At 37.8% G+C, this 15923-nt stretch overlaps 2 protein-coding genes across 2 annotated transcripts; one reads left to right on the top strand and one right to left on the bottom strand.

Moving 5' to 3' along the window:
- Positions 1 to 4222: 4222 nt before the first annotated feature.
- LOC121758456 (RNA-binding protein 12-like) lies at positions 4223 to 5353 on the top strand. The gene is made up of 2 exons (XM_042153849.1): positions 4223 to 4447; positions 4512 to 5353. Exons 1-2 carry the CDS (start codon positions 4303 to 4305, stop codon positions 5111 to 5113), a joined length of 747 nt encoding a protein of 248 aa, XP_042009783.1. The 5' UTR covers positions 4223 to 4302; the 3' UTR covers positions 5114 to 5353.
- LOC121757584 (glucose-6-phosphate 1-dehydrogenase, chloroplastic-like) lies at positions 5330 to 11154 on the bottom strand. The gene is made up of 10 exons (XM_042153109.1): positions 11025 to 11154; positions 8185 to 8420; positions 7955 to 8049; positions 7728 to 7845; positions 7115 to 7320; positions 6850 to 6999; positions 6642 to 6762; positions 6334 to 6563; positions 6007 to 6207; positions 5330 to 5836 (listed from the first exon to the last, which is right to left on the bottom strand). The coding sequence occupies exons 1-10, from the start codon at positions 11152 to 11154 to the stop codon at positions 5587 to 5589; spliced, it is 1737 nt and encodes a 578-aa protein (XP_042009043.1). The 3' UTR covers positions 5330 to 5586.
- Between the last annotated feature and the right edge of the window lie 4769 nt (positions 11155 to 15923).

The raw sequence follows: 15923 nt of genomic DNA, 5'->3' as shown, positions 1-15923 counted from the left end.
TTCCGCGAATGTCATTGATACCGTCTGATCCAAGGCTACCTTTCAAATTTCAACGACGCCAATTTCCTCTGGCTGTGTCATATGCAATGACCATTAACAAAAGTCAAGGCCAATCATTGTCCCATGTTGGATTATTTTTGAAAAAACCGGTCTTCAGTCATGGACAACTTTATGTTGTTATATCTAGAGTCACAAGTCGTGAAGGATTGAAGATTTTAGTTTGTGGGGATGAGATTGACAGTAGAAGAGATTCTACTCTTAATGTTGTATACAAAGAAGTCTTTCAAAATGTATGAATTGCATGCGTTAGAGAGATGTTTGTAACGTTTTTGTTAAGATGTTTGAATTCTATGTGTTGTTGTTCGAATTTATAAGAAGTATTTAATTTATTTTTTTGTTCAGTAGTTATCAATCTTATGTTTGTATATCATATTTTCTTGATATTTCTTTCCCTCATATCTTTCTGTTATAGGAGATCGATAGATTAATAGAAGTAGTAGTAAAAGTATGATTTTAAAATGTTAATAATCATATTTATATAATATTTTAATAGTTTTTATTGATAAATATCAAAAAATTCAACCATATTTTATTTTTTTAAAAAAACATATTTTATTATTTCCTGAAGAAAATTTGGCATGTGCATAGCAGGAGTGATAAAACTAGTTAAATAAAATATAGACATGTTTCCATAAATTTTAAGCATATTTTGGTATCCTGAATACTATTTCGTATGGTAAATCTGAATATTTCAATTCATTTATCTATTAGTATATTATATTAATAAAAGACATAACACAATAATATCTCTTCAATGACGAGTGCTGGGGTGAGGGTCCGACGGTCAGATTCGTGGCTAATATCCAACGATGGGATATACCCTCGTTGGCATGTGTTTGTCACGACGATCCGACAACCGGTTGGGCCAAAGCAATTCTATTTCACGGCAAAACAAGAGGGTGCTAGGAAGGATGTTGAGCGAGCTTTTGGTGTCCTCCAATCGCGATGGGCCATTCTACGGTACCCGGTACGAGTTTGGCTAGAAAATGATGTCGTCTTCGTCATGTATGCATGTATCATATTGCACAATATGATAATAGATGACGAAAGATTTGCTGCAGAGCGTTGGGCACGAGAAGAGGGTGCTAGAACGAGTCACGGTATTGCCACCGCCCACTACAGATGAGTGTACCGCGCAGTGATGCATACTTGATCCAACGGTTCACCGATATGCGGAGGGAAACATCACATACGACACTGCAGGCTGATTTGGTTGAAGAGGTCTGGAATCGTAGGGGAGGGGCAGAGCGTGATATGCGTTTGCGGTGTAGTTTGTGTGATGTCGATAATTTTCGTTGTATAATTTTACCCATTTCTATAATACAACGCAGATTTGGTTTTAATTTTTGTTTTTATTAAATTATGCATTTTTTTATAATTATTATAGTCCGATAATTTTTATTATAGTTAAATTAAAATACATCAAAAATGAAAAAAAAATATTTGGTGGTTTGAGCTTGTCCACTATAGTGTGAACAAGTATATATGGTGGCCCGTCCAAGTTTTGTGGCCTAGGCCAAGTTTTGTGGCTTGGCCAGGGCCAAGAGCTCTACTATTGTGGACACTCTAAAAATATGGACTTTGGGGTGCACGAATTTTAATGCGAAAATGGTAAAATAAAAGAGATAAAAAGAAAAAGTGATCGGATATTATCAGTGGAAGAGAAAAACTTACCAAAATTGGAAGTGGATAATTTTATGGGAAACGAAAATGGAAAAAAGAAGAATATATTTATATTACTCCCTCCGTCCCAAGATAAGTGAGCCAAAACTTTTCGGCACGAGATTTTAGAAAATGAGGTTTTGTTAGTAAAGTGGAAAGTGAACAAAGTAAGAGAGTTAATAAAGTAGAGAGAAAAATAAGAGAGAGAATGCCAAAAAAGGAAATTGCCCACTTATCTTGGGAAGTCCCAAAAAGGAATGTGAGTCACTTATCTTGGGACATATGGAGTATATGCTAACAAGCCACATAGAGGTGTGACTGTTGACTGTTGTGTTGCGTTTCGATTCAATCCAACAGTTGCGCATTTCCAGTTCTAAAAATGGAGCGGGAACCAAACCATATAGGAGTATGTAATAATGTAAGGACTAAAACATATATAGTACTACCAAATAGTAGATGTTACACCATGGAAACGACGTAATATATGACCATATAAAGCACACAACAATGAAGTGAATACGAAAGCAAGGAGAGCCCACCTTAATGGCTGCCCTTGTAAAACTTGATAAAGACAATTAATTTCGGAAGGGATCACCTCAGAGTTATATAGCAGAGGGTTAAGTTACAGGAAAAAATTAAATTCTCTAAATTTTGTCCCGCATCGACTTGGTGATGATCCTAGCTTCTTTATATAAGTGTGGAAAACACTCTCCCTTGTAAGATATTTTAAGGGGTGAGTGACTCATTTCTATTATGGTGATCTATATAAGGATGGATAACCCTCCCGCTTATAAACTCTTTTAAGGGGTGAGTGACTCATTTCTAATAATAATTTTTTTTTGGTTGGGTAGAGCGTCGCGGTGGCGGAGGAGGGTGGCTCAAGCAGAGGTGGACCTACGTAGGCGTCTGGGGTCCTTGGGACCCATCAATTTTAGTTTGGTGTACATATTATATATGTATTAGATTCATTATTGTGTCATTAGCTCGGTTGGTCACGGAAGCTGACCGGAGACCTTTAAAACATGGGATCGATCACCCCAGTCTCATTTTGTGTACTTTTTTATAACTATAACTATTTTTTAATGGATTTTCATAACTATTACTACTGTTTATTTAGATTTTCTCAGCTAATTTATTTATCTATTACTACTTAATTTATTCTTCTAATTCTTATAGTTAATGAGAAATCTAATAATATAATTCATTGGTGTTTACTTTTTAATTTTCTCCTACAAATTCAATTGTCTAATACTCTGTAACGAAATTATTTTTATGATTCACATAGTTAACTCATTAGCTAGCAATAATTATTTATATAATTTTAATTTTCACAGACTAGCCATTTTGTGTAATTATTTTGTTTACTTTTTCCTTTGTGTAAATATTGTAAAATCATAAAATAATGTATTTTTAATTTATATTGCTTATTCTCAAATTATTTTCTCCCTTGTCATCCATCTCTCTCGTAGCTCCAAAATGTTCATGTCAGGCTATTTGTTAATACTTCGTCCGTCCACCAAAACTAATCCTATTGATGGACGACACAAGTTTTAATTCGAAATCTATGAAAGATAAATATATAAAGTTGGTAAAGTAGGAGAAAGAAAGTGAAAATGTTGATAAAGTAGAAGAAATAAAGATAAAGAAAGGTGAATGATAATTTGGGGGTGAAATGGAAAGACGAGACTATTTTTTATGGGCGGACGGAAGTGGGAAGATAAGATGAAGTAGTAATTTGAACCTCTCAATATTAAAATCTTGCGTCCGCCACTGACTCGGATCAATGTGGAGGGATCCAGACTATATACTCCCTCTGACCCCAAAGAGTATGAACTTTGGGTTCGACACGAGTTTTAATGCATTATTGGTAAAGTAAGAGAGAGATAAATAAAAAAAGTTTTTTAAGTATTGTTAGTGGAGAATGGTTCTCACCTCATTAGAGAGAAGAGAGTTTACAAAATTGGAATGTTCATATTCTTTGGGGACGGACGAAAAAAGAAATAGTGCATACTCTTCAGGGATGGAGGGAGTATTATTGACATCCCTAATTAGAATTGGCCATGCATCAAATTGTGGTAACGTACACATTAACTTGTAAATTAGTTATATCAATCAAAATTGTGTCATCTTAAACCGTGGGTTTAAATTTCAAAACGAAAAGAATACACAATTTACATATATAAATCAACAAAAGAAAATAAAAGAAAAGAATTTTAGGAAAACTAAACTGCTAAACAAATTGATGAAGCCCCAATTAGGTATGAAATAAATTGAAGCGGTTGAGCAGTGATATAGAGAGTTACAATTGGCATTGTAATTATAAAAGTAAAAATGCATGTGAAGACATAGCTTTGCTAAGTTGTTTTTGGTTGGGTTGTGTGTAGTTATGAAATAAAGAAAGCAGAGAATGAAGTTGGTGCATCCAAAGACACAGAAAAGTATTCTTGAATTTAATGGCTCAAGGTTGAGACCTGTGACCTTACAGTTGCTTTCACGGATTATAACTACCAATCTCATCTTAACTCTACCTTCTTATATAAATATGAAATATTTATTTCAGTTCACTGAATCTTGAGAGCCATGTTTCATTCCATCATCATTCTCTCTCTCACATGTTTGGCCCTCTCCGCAGCTCAGCCCGCCACGCACATTAGCGTGCTAGGTTCCGTATATTGCGACGTATGTTCTCAGAATACTTTCTCCAACCATAGCTACTTCTTGCCAGGTATGTTCATATCATTCATTTATAATTAATATAACCAGAGTGATTCGGCTTGGTGCTGGTGCAGGTGTCGATGTTAACATCGAGTGCAAAATGAAAAGAAGATGGGCAAGGAGCAGGGAAGATATATCATTCTCAGTGAACAGAAGCACAGATAGATTTGGAATCTACAGAGTGGAGATTCCTTGTGTTGATGGCGGCGTCGACTGCACCCGACATCCCACCATCCAGTCACTGTGCAAGGCAACTTTGCTCCCTCTCTCTGCACCCATCACCACCTGCAATCTCCCAGCCGTGAAAACCATTTCATCGCACATTACACTCAGATCAAACCGAACTAATGCCTGCACCTACACCTTAGGCGCCTTGACTTACAAACCACCACAAAGAAATCTCACCCTTTGTGGGATTCCCAGTCCAACATTATTCAATACTTCCAAGTTTTTCTTTCCTCCCTACAACGTATTCCCTTGGCCGCCATTGCCTCCACTTCCCCCGCTGCCTCAACTTCCGCCACTGCCTCAGCTTCCACCTTTCCCTTACTTCCCATTTCCTCCATCTTTGCCTTTTCCATTTCCATCTGTTCCTCCTCCTCCTGCACCACCACCAATGTTCAATTTCTGGGATCCGAATACATGGTTTCCGCATCCTCCCCCTACCAATCCATAGCTCTATCATCTCTTTCATCTTTCAAGTATAGTGAAAACTACATTATAACATCTAATTGTATCTAAACTTTATACATTTTTGCTGATTCAGACTGCATCTCAGATAATTGTTGTACATTAGTAAATCATATTGTGACAATTTTAGAAGAGAACCAGCTGGATTTCCCATACAAATATTGGGATTTAGCATGAACAATAATCATCATTCACTAAGCTATAAAATCGGAAAACGTTGATGTCATTAACTGTGGTTTCTGGAATTCTACACGATAGTTTATTCAAGTTTTTCCCTACATAGGTGTACATGTCGATAACAAGATAATACAATCTACATTTCTTTCTCCTCAACAAAATTAAAAATCGGCAATCTTGTGAAGCAGCAAAACAACAAACGAGCAAATGAGAGATGCATGAACCTGTGACTAGTAAAGTGCAGATTTCATATATATATATATATATTCTTGGACTCAGATGCTATTCGTCAACCCCAAGATCACCCCACTTAACATTGTATCTGGCTGCAAGGTAATGAGCCCCTACTGGTCCTCGACTTCCATAAGGATAATACTCGGGAATCTTTTTCTTTTCTTCGAGATCCTTCAATACAGGGGTGAAAAGTGCCCATGCAGCATCTAATTCGTCACTCCTGATGAAGAGTCTCCTCTCACCCTCAACAGCATCCAGTAGAAGTCTCTCATACGCATCAGGTATCTCCCTAGAGTACCTACGCAACACAAGATAATAAGCTACAGTCCCAAAACCTCAAACATCATTTCAGCCCCTAAATGTTATGAGTTAAAACACAACACTTTCAGGGATCTTGTAGGCAATTGTGTGCCAAGACAAGTAAATTAATGACTAAAACTCAAAATAATTGAAAAATGTCATTAATACCTTGCTTTATAAAGAAGATTAAGATTGCTTTGGTCCAATCTCATCCCTAGTTCTGGGACTTTGTTATTAATCTTCAAATAAATAGCTTTATCAGGCTGAACCCGGATTACAAGCTCATTTGTTGCTAGGTCCAGATCAGTCCCAAAGTTTCGATTGCATAAATTACCAGGTACATGTCTGAACTGCGCCCTTATTTCAGCCCTAAGAAAAGGAATACATTTAAGCATCAAGCTCCGAGTTAGTACGGTAAATACCGAGTTGATTCTACATATATTTCTCTAGAATGAAGCGATACAACATATATCATATATCTGGGCTTTGCTATACCTTTTATCATGTAAAGGTTTTCCAGCTTTCATTAAAAAAGGCACACCATCCCATCTTGCATTATCTATGAAAAGTGCAGCAGCAGCAAAAGTTGGGGTTAAACTATTTTTGGGAACGGTTTTGTCATCTGTAAATCCCGGGTATGAGACGCCTCCTTTTGTGTGACTCTTATACTGCTCTATGATTACATCATTGACTCTTATAGGTCTCATGGAGCGCAAAACTTTAACCTGTAATCCATGAAGAATTAGCATTGCTCTAAGCAGAAAATAAATACGTCTCAAACAAAAATATGCACAAAGAGAAACCTTTTCATTTCTGATATCTCCAGCATCCAAACTGACAGGTGTTTCCATGGCAAAGAGGGCCAATATTTGGAGCAGATGATTTTGCATTATGTCTCTCATGATTCCGTAGTGGTCAAAGTAGCTGGCACATAATAAAAAAGGTTATTCAGCATGGTTCCAGTTATTAGTCATTAAAATTCGTTCAGCATCAAATTAAACAGACAGTTACCCTCCCCTTCCTTCAGTGCCAAAGTCCTCGGAGAATATCAATTGAACATTCCTTATATACTGTCTTGACCATAAGGGTTCAAAAATAAGATTGGTGAAGCATAGGACAGAGAGGTTCTCCACTAGCTCCTTTCCTAGGTAGTGATCTATCCTGTAACAAGAGAATTATCACAAGTGAACATTGCAAATCAGATTCTACCTGAAACATACATCATAGTCAATCCTGATAAGGAACTGCATTCACATAGAGATGAAACAAAACCTACCTAAAAATCTGATCCTCGTCCAGGTACTGCTTTAGAGATTTGGTCAAAGCAGCCGAAGATTCAGATTCCCGGCCAAATGGTTTTTCAACAATGACCCTAGTCCAGCCAGCAGAAGAAGAAGCAGAGAGACTGGCACATTTTACAGCATCTACGAATATGTTTGGTGGGATAGATAAATAAAATAGCCGATTTGAAACCCGACCAGACTACAGAAGCCAACCACCATTGTATATTGAGTAATATATAATGATTTTACAGCCACACGACAGTGTTCCAGGAAACATGAAGTTGCAAACAACAAAGCAATGTGCCAGGAAACAAGAAGTTAGCATTCACAAGGCACTGTCTGCATTAATTGATATGGATGCATTTCCATCAAGCCTAAGTTTTCAGTTTCATTTAACATTATCTACCTAGACAGTGATTGTGCACCACAAAAATGAAAAGAGAAGAAAACGAAGGCAGAGCCACAGACTCCGACAAGTAGCTCTTGTCAAATTACTCGAGTAATGTTTATTATATGTAGAAACATCTATTGTGGGCTGTGACTCATAAGAATAATGTGCTCACATATTAGAATATAAGAAATATTAAAAGCTCAGTGACCCATTACCTCATGCTCCTCCTTTAGTATCTTATCAAGGTCAGCAAAATTCTCCTGAGAATCATATTGACCAGAGTGGTAGAAACATCTTTGAAGGAACTGCTCCATCTTTTCACCACAATTTTCCCTATATACATGTTACAATTCTTTAAATCAACACTCAGTCGAGTCCCCCATAACATTAAGTGCACCAAATCCTTAAAACAAAAACTCAAAGTAGAAGGCAGCAGTGATACCTCTTATCAATTCTGCAAGTAAGAGTCTTGCTAACCATATTTCTTAGTTCAGCATCTGTCATCTTACTACGGGCATAACCAAAGATAGTGAAATGCTGAAACAAACAAAACATGTAATAAACACCCATTATGTGGAAATCTAGCAGCGTGTAGACTAGAGATAAGAGCAAGTCTTTTAGGTTTCCCCCAAAAACACTATACAAATCCCATAGGATAGATTGCAAACAGACCTCAGGTAGGCAATCCTCATAGTATAGTTCAAAAAGAGCAGGAAATATCTTCTTCTTAGCAAGATCCCGAGGTGCCCCTACAACAGTAATACTTGTAGTTGATTTATCATCATTAACATCAAAATTACTAAGCTGTGTGTTCTCTTTAACTGACGTCAGCCCATCTTTCAATTGTTTCAAAGGAGCTTCGTTTTGCAGTCCAGCAACTGTTGCGGCCAAAGAACCTACATAATTTATTCAATTCGATTAAATCCTCACATGACATTGCAGATTACACAGCACTAGTTAGAAACTGAAACACAATAAATACAACCACGCTATGAGTATTAGTATCAGTTTCTTATCATGGATTCTTCAAAAGAATGAAACCCAAATGCTCGAACTTTACTAGGTTTCATCAATCATCCTCACATGGCATTGCAGATTACACAGCACTAGAGACAAATTGAAACACGATAATTAAACACAATTAACACAACCACACTATGAATATTATGAATCCCTTTCTTACTATAGATTCTTCAAGAGAATGAAACCCAAATGCTCAAACTTCACAAGTAAGTTCTAGGTTTCATCAATTCAATTTATAAAAGTCTACAAAAAACATTAAAACATCTTAAATCGTGAATCCACATATCAATTTAAGTCCAAAACACAAAAGTAACTAGCTCATAAACCATTCAAAAAAAATCACACAAAAACTGGCATGAGCTTGATAAGAATATGGTGAATTAGAAAACAAATCATCTTGCATGGAAGCTATAGAAGGAAAAGCGGTGGAGTTGAATTGCAAAGAAACAGTTGTTAGTTTAGGAGAAGTGGCAGGAAATATAAAATTATTGGGATTTTGGTGAGACGAAAGAGAGGACAAATTGGGATAAGACGAAGATGAAGTGGCTGGAGAAAGAGATGGTAGTTGCGGCCATAATTGCAAACCAAGTTCCTCCCAAATTCCAAATTCAGTGTATAATTATAGGGCGTTTGAGATCTCCGAAAGGCTGCTGAGTTTGACGATGAGCAGCAAAGCTACTTTGTGAGCATCCGTAAGCAAACAGCCTAGCTTTTAAGAGCACGAGCCCTGATTCTTATTTATTTATTTATTTTTAATTGTCTGCTCTTTCACAATACACACATTCATTCTTTTTCATATGATGCGCTTAAGAGTCATACCATTTTATTATTTAAAATAAATACTTCAATTACTAAAAACATTTTCACAATATTAAAATGCATTCAAAATATCAAAATAATATTACAAATTACTAAAAAATAAAAAATTACATAATTGATGTATCTTGTTGCTTCCAATTTCCTAATTGAACTAATTGAAGACACAAGAATAGGCTTATATATATATATAGGTTACAAAATCGGCAATTGCAACCATAAACATAAATCTATCTATCTTAAGTAAAAATTTACATTTGATGAGAAAGATTGATAGATATCACTACTATTTCACATTAAAAAAATCAAAAAATAAAATAAAAAAACAGTCGAAAAATGACTATATTTTTGGGAATCAATTTTTTTTAGTTTTTGAATTATTTTTGATTTTTTAAGAAATTTATAAAAAAAATTAACGAAATAAAAACACGCCCAATGGAATGCTGCCATGTCGCCCTGCTCTTCGGCACGGTGGTACTCTTCGGCAAGAGCACGTCTGTGTCTTCGACAAGAGTACCGATGCGGATGCTCCAGAACTCTGCCATATCATCATGCCCTTCCAATAGCTCAACCAATGCTCTAGTCTTTCCATAGCCTATCAATAGTCCAGCCTAGTCCTCACATTTCATTCATTTTATCAAATTAAAAGAACAAATATTAAACTAAATTGGACAAAAAATAAAGAAAGTTTCAACATAATTCAATAAATAAAATAAAAATCTACTAAAATTTAAAAAAATAACTTCTGCTACAATTTTTTTAAAAACTTCCATCTTCAAGCTTGAACACGCGGCCCGGCTCACTCGTCGAAGTCCTGACGGACCCAGGAAATAGAAATCGTGGGGTCGGATAAAAGAATTAGTAATATATACTTACTAATTTACTCCCTCCGTCCCTGAAAATTTGTCACCTATTTCTTTTTTCGTCCGTCCCTAAAAATTTGTCACCTTTCACTTTTACCATTTTTGGTAGTGGACCCTACATTCCACTAACTCATTCACACTCACATTTTATTATAAAACTAATATATAAAAGTAGGACCCACATGCCACCAACTTTTTCAACTCACTTTCTATTACATTTATTAAAACCCGTGCCGGGTCAAATGGCGACGAATTTTGGGGGACGGAGGGAGTAATTTTTATTATATAAAATATATTTTTAAAATACTTATTATAAAAAATTTTAAAATTTAAAATTAATTTTTATTTTGTTATGCACGGTAGTTAATTTCAAAATGTAAGGAATACATGATACAAGTATACAACTATAATTTACTCATAAACTACTATAGCTAAATGAATTACACATAGATTAAACTACCATATAGTACTTAAATATATTAATTAGTTATAACATAAATTAAATTTTAAAAAAATGAATAATAAATTAGTAATAATACAACGGCGCCTCTCTGCTTCTTCCCCAATTCTCTTCTTTCTGCAACTTCTTCGATTCAACTTTCTCCTCAAGTTCATTCTTTTTCTTCACTTCCACAAATAACACTTTCTCTATATTTCTCTCCTCTCCTTTCCATTTTCCTCTAATTTTCCAGTTACTCTCTTCCTCATTTCTCTTCAATAGAGATGAAGGTATACCTTTCGTGGGGTCGGAGAGCGGAGTTTCCCTCAGTTGGCTGTCGATTATGGAGCTTCACGGCTGCACTCACGGACCTGCGGTGGGGTCGACCGACCCCGCGCGACCCCACCTAGGTCCGTCATTACTACCATCCCCAGCGGCATCCCCGACATCGGGCTCATCGTCGTCAACAGGCAGCCCCACGTTGCATTTCATCTGATTCATGATGATCTCCAACTGTTTCTAGAATTTGAGTCGGTTACCTGGTTCTACTGCAGGATGACGTCGTACAGGTGCTTAATCGCTTCGATGCGAAGGCCCTCGAAGAGCTCCGAACTGGGAGTTGCATATTGGACTTTCGAGGACCCGCTTGAAGTTCCTCTCGATATCCGCATCGCCGATTTCTCTGCCCATCGGGTGACGGCAGTGGGAAACTTGGGGAGGCACCTCATCGACATCGTCCTTGAGGTCGTGGGAACCGCTGCTACTGCTGTATTTGCCGGAGACACCGAGCCACATCCGCTTCGGGAAGCCCGAAGCCATCCCTGCCCTGAATTTGGAGGATTTAATCAAGACCACGTAGTCATCCCAGTACCTAAATGGCATGTATCGCCTGGGCTCGGGGAACTGCTGGTACGACAACTCTTTGACATCGTCCATGGTCTGGTCGCTGGTCATCATGCGGGTGTTGTTCTCGTAGATGTCGCTGAATCTGGAGACGGCGACCTTCATATGATCCTATTGCTTCTGGAGTTCATCAGATTTGTGGAACTTCGCACCATCCGGCTTCAATTTATCGTAGCTAATCAAGATGCGATTGCACATCTCGTGAAATGTCTTATTACTCGACCGAACTAGATCATCTACAACAGAGACCCACGCCTTCGCGAGAGCAGGACACTACTTAGGACTGTAAACCGTCCTCCGCTAATCAATTTCCTCCCCCTCCGCTTGCGACGACTCGCCGACAACGTCCTTCACCTTCCCCGTCCCCCTTCCCACCGGCTAAGGAATATGATCCCTGAACGGAGAAAGTCCCAACTCCTCTATCAAAAAAGTATTGTTGTCGGGATAGTTAGTGCTCGGCGGAGTAGGATCATCCGCTCGATTGGCCAACCCATCCAAGCTGGGCCGATAGACATTATCCCTAAACGGCGATTAGGGATTCTCCGGTGTTGCCACCGCCGACACCCATGTCGTCGGCCTGCCGCCCATGGAAGGGAACCCGCCGAAACCCCAAGAAAACCACCGAAGAACCCGGGAAACCCGCCCATGCCGACATCGGGGTTCGTGTCGCCACCGCCACCCAGGCTACCACCGCCCACGTCGTCGCCGCCGCCCATGCCGCCACAGCTGCCCATACACCAGCGTTTTCCCCTCCCCCACTGCCGCCGATGTTCCCCTATCCGCCCATGCCGCCAGCGTTCCCCAATCCGCCGGTGTTTCATCCTGCACCGCTGCCGCCGGCGTTTCCTCCTCCTCCACTGGCGCTGGGGTACTACGTCTTGCACGGGGGATATCGTGATTCGCTAGTGTTGGGGAGTCGCTGTCATGATTAATTTTATCTAAAGAGAATTAGAGGAGGAAAAGATTATGCTCGTTAAAACAACTAGTGTGAATAAAATGAAGTGTAACTTGTCGTATATATAGAGTTGAAATAATAAATTAATAAATAAAAAAGGGCTCGGCGGTCGCTCAACGACTGCCTATAGCCTCTCGGTCATGACCGTGAGTTAGGGCATTTCTCTCTCCTCTTCTTGGCTCGGCGGTCGCAATACCGCCCTAGCCGACCGCCGGTGGCTAGAGCGGTGGCTATGGCGGTTTTGCGGATGCTCAAAGAGTTGGGATTGATGCACTTTTTATCAGCACTAAATAAACCTGTAAGTACACAGAGTAGATCTTGTATAGCTAAATGTCAATACCGGGATATCGAACACGGGGAAAACAATCACAAATTGGCTATCCTTTACTAAGCTTCTTTCACTATTTGGAAAACCGAAAAGTTTTGTAATTTTGAAAATAAAAACAGTTTGAACGCAAATAAGCAACTAATTCCAAGTAGTTAAAGAGATAAAATATGAGAGATAAGAGAATTTTAGGGATGTGCGTTCACAGTTATGGTTATACAAATTCCTACAACAATACCCTAGCACAGTTTATACTTCAATAGAACGAGTCACATAAGTTTTGCACATGCGGCACAAGCGTAGATTACTAACACTACGGTTGTCAAACCTAGATCCATAACTCTCAAAAGCTCCTAAAACCCTTGAAAAGTCCTCACTCTCAATTAACAGTGTCGTTTTAAGGGAAGCTAATTGTAGTGTCTACTAAGTGGACCTAACTTGTCAACCTCATCTCACGATTATGTAGCAAGTTATATTAAATCATCACAAAATGTGTCACTCAAACGTGAAGCATTATCCAACAACTTAGGGAAGAAACGAAATAAAAACAAAACGGATATTAAATAGAGAACGAAATTGTATAACCAACGCCGTTACTAACACATCCCTAGAATCCTATGAGTTTAGTTACACATAATTGAATAAGGTAAAAACATAGATTGTATGGAAAACAAAATGAACATAAGTGCTAAAGCAAATAAAACCCAAAGGTTGAATCCTTGTAGCTCTTTGATGATCTGTTACTTCCTTCTTCAACCCCTTTCACAATGAAGAATCTCAAATTTAAGCTCTAGAATTAGATGGCAAAAAGAGGATCCTTAATGAAGAGGTTTGAGGGGGTATTTATAGGGGAAAAATCGTGCATCAACAAATAAGGTAAAAAAGTGGCTAAGTTTGGTAAATCTCGGGGAGAAAGTAGGTCAATTCTGTGTGCTGCATTTTCTCAGCGGGCCGCTGCTCCTTGGCCAGCGGTCGCTGCATGGTGATTCGTAGCCTCTGCATCTTGGATAGTGGTCGCTACACTTCATCCCAGCGGTCGCTGGAAATCGTCCCGTAGCTTCTGGATTATTTGGAGCGGTCGTTGCGCACACCCCAGTGGTCGCTGGGCGTGTTCTTCGTTTAAGCACAACTTTCTCCGGAGCGGACCGCTACTGGCTCAACGGTCGTTGGGCCCCAGCGGTCACTGGATGTGTTGCAGCGGACCGCTGGGCATCTCGAAAGCTCCAGATTTCCAACTTCGACTTTTTGGTGTCTTTTTAGGCTCAAATATGCACATTTCTCACAAAACACGTCAAAATACCAAAATAGATAAAAATATGCAAAATATGGACATGAATAGTGATTTTGACATTAAAAATGGACCAAATAAAGGCCTTAAAACAGTGCAAAATCCGAGCGTATCAGAGACTTAAGAGTATTAAATGCTCGTTCTTCATTCTATTCACAATGCCTCAACGTCAATTCTCTTTTTCAAGTCGTACTCCATTCGTTCCACTCAAGATGTTCACTTTTCTTTTTTAGTTTGTTCCATTCAAGATGTCCATGTTACATATTTGAAAACAAATCTATCTGTCCTCTCTCATTAAAATATTCAATCACTTCTATAACTCTACTTTATCATATTCAACTACTCTACCTAAAATTATGTGTCATTCAAGAACGTGGATATCTTAAATGACGGATGGAGTATATATCAATGCAAGTAATTACTACCTCCCTCCTAAGAGCCTACATTTGTCATTTTGGTCTTTCTCACAATAAGTGTTTGCTTTCATTTTTATTATACTCCCTTCGTCTCAAAAATAGACCACATTTACCATTTTGGGATGTCCTTTAAAAATAGACCAATTCTATTTTTTTAGAAAAATCTTTTTAATAAGGTAGATCTCATTCTCCACTAACAATACTCCAATTAATTTTTTTATCTATCTTTTACTTTACCGATTGTGCATTAAAACTCGTGTCATTTCAAATGTTGTCTATTTTCAGGGACGGATTGAGTAAATAGTAAGTAGGTCGCACATTCCACTAACTCAATTTATTCACATTTTATTTTAAAACTAATATTCCATCTGTCCCAAGAAAGTTGACCCCTTCTTGGGACGGCACGAGATTTTGTGCATGCTAATTTTTAAAGTGTTTAAAAAGGGAGAGGGAAAGTTGTTGGGTATTTAAAAGTAGGAGATATAAAAAGTTGTTAATGTTTAAAAGTAGGAGATGCAAAATAAAAGATAAAAGGTTGTTGGGTGTTTAAAAGTATGAGAAATGAATAAAGTAAGAAAGGAAATGTAATTGAGTATTTTAAATATTTCCTAAATAAGAAAGGGGTCATCTTGATTGGGACGAACGAAAAAGAAAAGTGGGTCATCTTCGGTGGGACAGGGGGAGTATATAAAAGTGAGATTCATATTCCACTAATTTTTTCAACTTATTTTCTTTACATTTCTTAAAATTCCGCCCAAACCAAATAGGATTCATATTGTGGGACGGAGTTAGTATCTCCATCCACAAAATATAGTTTCCTATTTTTGTTTCGGTTCGTTTATCAAAATTAGTTTTACACTTTGCCCCTTTTTTTAATTTTTCATTTCATATTTTTGTTGTTCTTTTGTTTCTTCTAATTTATCTATTTTATCTTTTTCTCTTACTTTATCAAAATAGGAAATCTTTTATCAATCTAGTATACTGAAAAGCATGTTTTGAGCGACTTCGCACGAATAGAATCTTGCTTGTGTACGGAAAAACTCTACGATCCACTTTTGACCCGATTCAGTATCATTCGAGCAGTTTGCATGAATAGAATCAATATATTGTGTTTGCTTGTGCGTTTATAAGATGTTTTATAAACATTTAAATGCATAATAAGTAAACAAAGCCTACGTCTTTTGCTTAGTTGACTGGTCGTGGGTTGCGCTCACTTTAAGGTACTACAGTCGGTTCTAAGCAATGCTTTGCAAAAGAGAAGAAGAATTTCACAACCTAGATAGGATTTGGCTACCTATCGTAAAAGGTTGCAAGGTCAGTCTGATTATTTCTAAGCCTTATTGAAATAAGATGACGTTGGTGTGGTATAGCACTGAAAGGATC

This window comes from Salvia splendens, chromosome 12 (assembly GCF_004379255.2).
Source record: "Salvia splendens isolate huo1 chromosome 12, SspV2, whole genome shotgun sequence".
Taxonomy (NCBI): Eukaryota; Viridiplantae; Streptophyta; class Magnoliopsida; order Lamiales; family Lamiaceae; genus Salvia; species Salvia splendens.
The sequence above is the reverse complement of the archived record's forward strand: the minus strand, read 5'-3'. Positions and strand labels throughout refer to the sequence as shown.

Coding starts and splice junctions, on each gene's coding strand:
- LOC121758456 (XM_042153849.1), top strand. CDS start 4,303: ATGTTTCATTCCATCATCATTCTCTCTCTCACATGTTTGGCCCTCTCC. Junction 4,448..4,511: donor CCATAGCTACTTCTTGCCAG/GTATGTTCATAT, acceptor GTGCTGGTGCAG/GTGTCGATGTTAACATCGAG.
- LOC121757584 (XM_042153109.1), bottom strand. CDS start 11,154: ATGAATCAGATGAAATGCAACGTGGGGCTGCCTGTTGACGACGATGAG. Junction 8,421..11,024: donor GTCGGTCGACCCCACCGCAG/GTCCGTGAGTGC, acceptor AATCGAATTGAA/TAAATTATGTAGGTTCTTTG. Junction 6,564..6,641: donor GAGATATCAGAAATGAAAAG/GTTTCTCTTTGT, acceptor CATGGATTACAG/GTTAAAGTTTTGCGCTCCAT.